This window comes from Agelaius phoeniceus, chromosome 21 (genome assembly GCF_051311805.1).
Source record: "Agelaius phoeniceus isolate bAgePho1 chromosome 21, bAgePho1.hap1, whole genome shotgun sequence".
Taxonomy (NCBI): Eukaryota; Metazoa; Chordata; class Aves; order Passeriformes; family Icteridae; genus Agelaius; species Agelaius phoeniceus.
In genome coordinates this window covers 7,475,482-7,482,640 of record NC_135285.1, presented here as the reverse complement: position 1 = coordinate 7,482,640, position 7,159 = coordinate 7,475,482, and the positions used below count along the sequence as shown (strand labels likewise).

Genomic DNA, 7,159 nt, shown 5'->3' with positions numbered 1-7,159 from the left:
GCTGCAGTCAGAAAGCACAAAGAAATGAGTGAGTGTCCAACAGAGAGCAGCCAACTGTGCTGAAGCCAGGGAGGCAAGGCTGGGGCCAGCCCTCTGCCTCCAGGAGCAAATCAGGGTGAGCTGAACCCTCTCTTACTTTTACAGTGGATTAACTAAGCCCTGTGCTCTGCCTCTGTGATGTTAAACCCTGCTCAGAATGTGTGTTGCTCATCCTGCACCTTCACTCAGGGTTTTCTCTCCTTTTCCAAAGCTCACCTGTCAAAGAAACCAGCCTAGAACTGAACAAGCTGGAGTTGGGGGTGTCCTCCATCCTCTAAACCTGCACTCAGTCATCTCCTGGCTTGGCAAGTATTTGGATATGACCACACCAGGGCTCCTGTGTTTATGACATTCCCATTGAGCTGACTGAGTTACTTCTTTTCTTGTCTCTGGTTTCTCCTGCCTTCATTTATGTGCTTGGCTGTAAATGCCTCCTCAGACAGGAGCATGTTGATGAGCCTTAATGAGTTAATATAATCCCTGTGAGCTCTATATTGCTGCTTAAAAATCCTGGCTGTGGTTGCTTTAAAATACAGCATTTTCTGCAAAGCTACATCATGGCACCAGCTGGAGGGGGCTGCAGTGGGGTTGGGACAGCTGAGGTCCCCATGGAGAAGCATCCCTGCCCTAGCCAGCCATTTCCTGCTGCAGGCTCGTTTGGAAATGGCCTTTTCACACAAGACCAGAGCTTAATATATCACTCAGACTTTGCTCATTGTCTACAGTTAGTAGTCTAACCTAGGCTCAGCAAAGTAATTAGGAGAAATAATTAACAGCTCTCAGTGATGAGGCAACCTCTCTCTCCCTCCCCTCTCCCTTGCCATGTGGTGCACCTTGGTAGTGACTCAGAAAACACAGGAGGACATTATGAATCCAAAAATAAGTCTTTACCTGTAATTAACTGTGCACACAAAAAGGAAAACGTGGTGATCAAGCAGCCATTAATAGTTGCTTTACTGGAGGAGGATACACCAGAATCAAATGCTCATGGTAAAACGTCCCTTTAGATCGTGGTTCTGTTAATAACATTTAATCCAAACAAAAATAAGTCTCTACCAAAAGAAGAGTTTGACCCGTACACCATACGGACATGTGTGGATAAGACACTGCACTCCTCACGTTCCAAACGCCTCACGGCCCCTGTGTTCTCCATAAGTGCAAGAAAACAAAACCCAGCCATGAAAATACAAAATCAATGCAGCAACTACAGTCGTAGGCAACAGTATGTGCGTGGCCAGGCCGGGCCCGTGGTGGGATGTGGGATTTGCAGCAGGGAGGGACCGGAGTCCCCTCTCCCCTCCCTCCCGTCCCCTGCGTGCTGGGGCTCTGCTCTTGTCACCACAGGCTCTCCCAAACCAGGACGCTAAGAGGAGGGAAAATAAAAACACCACCCCAGCCTATACCAAAGTAAATAAAGTAATAATAAAAAAACCATCCCTCGGATCGCGGCACTGTTCTGGAGCCCCGGGCCGCCCTGTGCGGGGCAGGACAGATCCCGTGCGGGGCAGGACAGGTCCCTGTGCGGGGCAGGACAGGTCCCTGTGCCAGGAGGGCGGGCGGGCCGTGTCCCGCACAGAATGTCGCTGCTGCGGTCCCCGTGTCCCGCACAGAATGTCGCTGCTGTGGTCCCCGTGTCCCGCACAGAATGTCGCTGCTGTCCCCGTGTCCCCAGCGGGCACGGAGCCCGGGCTGGCCCCGCGGGCAGCACCCAGCGCCGGGCTCCCTGCGTACCTCTCTGCTTGGAAAGTGGCCCCAAAGACGTTGTGCAAGTCCTAGCGTGAAGGAAGGCGGAGGAGGAGGCGCTGGGGACGGCCACCCGTCACCTCGGTGTCGCCAGGTCCCCGGGCTGGGCTCGCTGTGCAGCCTCAGAGATCCACCCAGCCTGGCAGCTGCAGGGCGAGCATCCCCAGCGCCAGGGCGGCCGGGCTGCCGCGGGCACCGGGGGCACCGTCACAGTCCTTCTTGTCCACCTCGCACCGCGACTGCTGGCACAGCACGCCCTTGAAGCCCACGGGGCAGATGCAGCGCTGGTTCTGGTAGCAGGTGCCGCCGTTCTGGCAGAGCAGGAGCTCGTCATCGCACACATTGGCTGCAGGGGGAGAGGGAGAGGTGTTACCCTGCAGGGTTAAACCCCTTGGCTGCTGCAGGAATTAGATTTTAGCTCCTAGGGTTAAATTATCCAGCCCTCCCAGCGCTAGAGTACCACCATCATAATTTCTGGAAAATCCCCTTGCCCAGGATTTCTCTCCTGGGAAGCTGAAAAGCCTCAGAGAAAAATGAAAACAGTAATGATCTGATTTGCTTCTCCTGTGTTTTGCTGCTTTGGAATGTGTTTGGACATTGTTTACCAACAGGTGATTGTTTCATTGATTTCATGTGAATTGTTTTTACTTATTGGCCAATCACAGCTAGCTGTGTTGAGGATCTGGAGAGAGTCATGAGTTTTTCAGTAGTATCTTTTAGCCTTCTGTCTGTATCCTTTCTGTATTCTTTAGTATAGTTTTAGTACAGTATTCCTTAATATAATATAGATCATAAAATAATAAATTATCATTCTAAGAACATGGAGTCAGATTTAGGCTTTTTGTCTGTATCCTTTCTGTATTCTTTAGTATAGTTTAGTATGGTATTCTTTAATATAATATAGTACAGATCATGAAATAATAAATTAGCTTTCTAAGAACATGGAGTCAGATTCCTCCTTCCTTCCTTTGTCTGGGTTCATCTGGGAACCCCACAAATACAAGACTAGAGCCCTTCCAAGGCCAGCAGAATGCAGTGGAGGGGTGCAAAGCTATAAAGCTACATATCTCTATAACTTTATATAGCTAAAAAGCTATAACTTTTCCACGGCCAAAGCTATAAAATAATTTTGGATTTGGGAGGAATGGCCGGAACCTGCTCCCCCTGCACCCCGAGCATCGCGGGGCACCCGAGCCAGCGGTGCTGGAGGTGCTGCTCCTGTTTGGAGGCCCCTCTCACTGGCTGGCCCTGCAGGTGGGTACTCACGGAAGCAGCCCTGTCTCCAGTAGTAGTTGGGCAGGCAGTCGTCACACTTGGGCCCCGTGGCGCCTTCCCTGCACTCACAGTAGCCGGTCTCGTTGCAGCGGTCGTGCATGGAGCCGATCTGGTTGCAGTTACATTCTGGCCAAAGACAGGGAGGTCAGAGCCTGCCCTGCCCGGGGTTCAGCTCCCTGAGGGAGGGGCTGGGGGCTTTGGAGAGGTCTGGAGATGTGCTGTGGAGGAGAGCTTAGGGACCAAGGGGCTGGGAGGGCACGTTGGCCTGAGAGGTCCCAACAGCGCAAACAGCCACGGGGGCAAAGGCCAGCCCTCTTTGGAGCTGAGCAAGGCATCTGAATTCAGTCAGAAAGGCTCTTCACTGTGAGGCACAGGGTGCCCAGAGAAGCTGTGGCTGCCCCTGGATTCCTGGAAGAGTCCAAGGCCAGGTTGGATGGGGCTTGGAGCAACCTGGGATAGTGGAAGGTGTCCCTGCCCATGGCAGGGGGTGGAACTAAACATTTTTCAACCCAAAGTGTGATTCTAATTTTTAGGCTTTGTTTTCAGGGAAGAGATGCTTTGGCAGGCTGCAGAGACTGTACCAGCTGCCATCCTTGCTGAGCATGCAGGTGGGCCCCACACCCTCCAGAGAGGGGCTGAATGAGGCCCACTCAGAGTGAAGACACGGCTGGGGCCGTGCTTACCTACACTGACATTTCCTGTGCTCACCTACACTGACATTTCCTGTGCTCACCTATGCAGACACTCTCCATGCCCACCTGTGCAGACACTCACAGACACTCTGTGCTTACCTACACAGCAATTTCCTGTGCTTACCTAGGCAGACATTGCCTGTGCTCACCTACACAAACACTCTATGCTCACCTGTGCAGATACTCTCCCTGCTCACCTGTGCAGACACTCACAGACACTCTCCCTGCTCACCTACACAGACTCTCTGTGCTCACCTATGCAGACACTCTCCCTGCTCACCTGTGTAGACACTTACACACTCTCTGCTCTCACCTATGCAGACATTTCCTATGCTCACCTACACAGACACTCCCAGACACTCTCCCTGCTCTCACCTATGCAGACATTCCCTGTGCAGACATTCTCTGCTCTCACCTATGCAGACACTCTCCCTGCTCTCCCTGCTCTCTCTGCTCTCACCTATGCAGACATTCCCTGTGCAGACACTCCCTGCTCTCACCTATGCAGACACTCTCCCTGCTCTCCCCTATGCAGACACTCTCCCTGCTCTCCCTGCTCTCCCCTATGCAGACACTCACAGACACTCTCCCTGCTCTCTCTGCTCTCACCTATGCAGACATTCTCGTCGTCCAGCTCGGCGGAGCTGTTGCGGTAGAAGCCCAGGCGGCAGTGCTGGCAGTGCTGGCCCCGCGTGTTGTGCTTGCAGCTCACGCAGGTCACCACGTTCAGGAAGTCGATGTAGCTGCAGCGGTTGGAGTGGCCGTAGCACTCGCAGTCTGTGGGGGAGAGGACGGGACAGCTGGGGACATGGGCATGGAGTGGCTTCCCCTGGTGCTGTGGAGGAGGGTCCTGCCCGAGGGAGTGCAAGGGCCACTGCCAGAGCAGGGCTGGGGTGTGCTGGCAGGAGGAGTGCACACAGCTCTCCACCACCATGGGGGGATCAGGCTGGAAATCATCACTCAGAGAGCAGAGCAGAGTCTGGGTCCTGGAACCTTGGGGTGTGGGCAGGCAGGAGCCAGCCCCCTGCAAGCCCAGGACTTGGTTTCTTTCAGAAACTGCATGTGGAGGGGAGTCAGGTGTTAATTACAGAGCTGCCTTGTTAATGACCAGGGCCTGGGTTGGCTCTGGGGGGGCTGCAGGACCTGTGAGAAGCCCTGGCAAAGGCTCTGCCTCGCTGGGAAGAGTGGGATGGGTCTGGCAGACGTGCCCTGGTGGAGATGGAGCTGCTGTGTGTCCAGGTAAAACCTCACAGCCTCTCCTTTTCCCTCTGTGTCCCTTCTCAGCCTCTTCCTGTTGTGAAGGGTGCTGGCTCTCGGGTTAAATGTTTAAAATAAGCCTGTGCAAGGCAGTGTGGCTTGTGTGGGATCCTTCAACAGCTGTGGACAGGTGTGTGGAGGTTTGAACCAGGGCTTGCCTGGCACAGCACAGCCTGCAAAGGCTGCTGGTGGGGTGGGAGATGCCACCATCACTTGGCCAAGTGCTCTCATCTCCAGGGCTGACCTCTCTCAGCTGTGGGCACGTGTTAGAAAACAATCTGTGGGTGAATTTGTACTCAGGGGGATTGGATTTTGTGCTTCTTGTGTTTGCTTTTTGTTACCATGGCTTGGGTTGGTGAAAGCCTTGCAGTGTCAGACCCAGGTGCTGGATCTTACTGGGAGTTTGTAGATATTTGAGTTTATATAGTGAGATGTGCAGCTCAGGAGAAAAGGAGTTGTGGCCCAGCTGGCCTGGTCAGGAGTTCCCAGCCAGCAAGGACAGGGAATAACATGAGCAGAAACAGCCTCAGCCAGGTCTGAGCTTTCAGAGCCTTTGGAGCTGGGGCTGTGCTCCAAGCAGAACATTAAACACTGAAGGATGGCAGAGGGATGGCAGGGGAGGGTGTGGGCTGGCATGCACATGCAGCTGGAGGAGGAGATGTGATCAATGACATGATGACCAGGGAAGAAGGGGCAGGGCAGAGGTTTCCCCATGGTTCACAGCTGCCTGAGGAGGAGCTGAGAGTCTCTTGTGATCTCTGTGAAGTAACTTCTGCTTCATCAACTGATATCCAAAGAATTTCAGCTCAAATTCTGCTTGCTGCAATTCCCAACAACTTTCTGCAAGTTGTTTCAGACTAGGGAAGCACTGCTACACACAGCCTACAGCTAACCACGACTCAGACAGACCCTCCCCACCTTCTCCATGTCTGATTCTGCAGGACCACATCACCTGAGTGAGGTCAGGGAGCCCTGGAGCTCCTCCCTCCCTCTGCTTACCTTTGTATGTTTCAATGGGAGCCACTGGGCCAGAGTTTGGTTTGAGCCGGATGAGTTTTGAGCTCTTTGAGGATGCTTGAGAAAAATCAGAGAAAGGCTTTTTCTCCCAGCTTGGCAGCACCCCGTGCCCTCCCCTGCCACGAGAACAATGCTGAGCCAAGAGCACCGTGCTGGCAGCACTGGCATCCATTTCTGCAGCTGCCACATTTTCCTCTTCCCCCTCCCTTCCTCAAAGTCCTATCCATGCATTGAGTGTTTCATGCATCACTCGATGCACAGCACTGCTGCAGGGCTGGGAGCAGCTACTCACACCTGCCCCCTTTATGGGTGCCTGCTGGTGTGGCTGGGGATAAGGATCTACAATTCACAAACCATTTTTTACTGGCCACGGAGGCCAGGCCAGCTGGCACCCAAAAATCTGCCAGGAGGACGAGTGCTACGGAGGTGGCATCTGGCAGGGGTTGCCCGAGGGTCCTGCAGAGCAGGTGCTGCTCCATGCTGGCCCTTCCCCAGCAGCACATACCTGTCTTTTTCTTGTGCTTCTTGCCTGCAGAGTGTGCTGTGCGCCCTGGTTTGCTCTTCGGAGCCGCTGCGCCGGAGATGGAGAGGTCAGAGAGCTGTGCTGGGAGGGCCTCCAGGGCCACGTTACCCCCTTCCCTCAGGGGAAAAGGGCTGTCCCAGCTGGAATGGGCTCCCTGGGGGTTGTGCTGCCCACACAGAATGACCCAGCCCTGGGGGTAAAGGCCGCCAAGCCTTGGGAGGGTTTGTGCTTTCTCGAGGCCAAGCTGAGCAGCACTGGGGTCCCACGGGGTGTTTGGAAGTGGGGTCTGGATCCATTGGATTTTTTGTGGAGTTTATGCCCTTGCAAGTGCTGGGTGGCCAGCTCCAGCCACCTGTCTTGGTCACATCCTCACAGTGACAGTGGTGGCAGGAGGTGGCCCTGCTCCCCATGGGCTCAGCCATGGTCAGGGTGCACCCACTCCTGCCCCCAACCCTGAAGCTGCTGGTCTCCAGGGCCCTGCTGGTCTCCATGGCTTTCCTTGGCCCCAAACTGCCCAAAAAGGCCTCTCTGGGGCTGGATGAGCTGATCTGGATGCTCTGAGTAGGAGATTGTACAATGGGGGCCTGTGCTGAGGACAGCTGGGTGTCCTGGC

The 7,159-nt window shown here is 54.4% G+C and overlaps 1 protein-coding gene across 3 annotated transcripts in view; it reads right to left on the bottom strand.

Annotated features, from left to right (window-relative positions):
• Positions 1-904: 904 nt before the first annotated feature.
• The window catches only part of NTNG2 (netrin G2), a 50,077-nt gene continuing 43,822 nt past the window's right edge, over positions 905-7,159 (bottom strand). For 2 of the 3 annotated variants that reach the window (XM_077189302.1, XM_054646499.2), the window contains exons 6-8: positions 4,359-4,526; positions 3,049-3,183; positions 905-2,128 (exon numbers count right to left, since the gene is read on the bottom strand). In XM_077189302.1, the coding sequence (XP_077045417.1) occupies positions 1,905-2,128; positions 3,049-3,183; positions 4,359-4,526 (527 nt within the window). In that variant the 3' untranslated portion in view covers positions 905-1,904. Of the gene's footprint in view, positions 2,129-3,048; positions 3,184-4,358; positions 4,527-6,005; positions 6,081-6,528; positions 6,595-7,159 lie in introns of all 3 variants that reach the window. The other variant, XM_077189303.1, reaches the window with a different exon arrangement.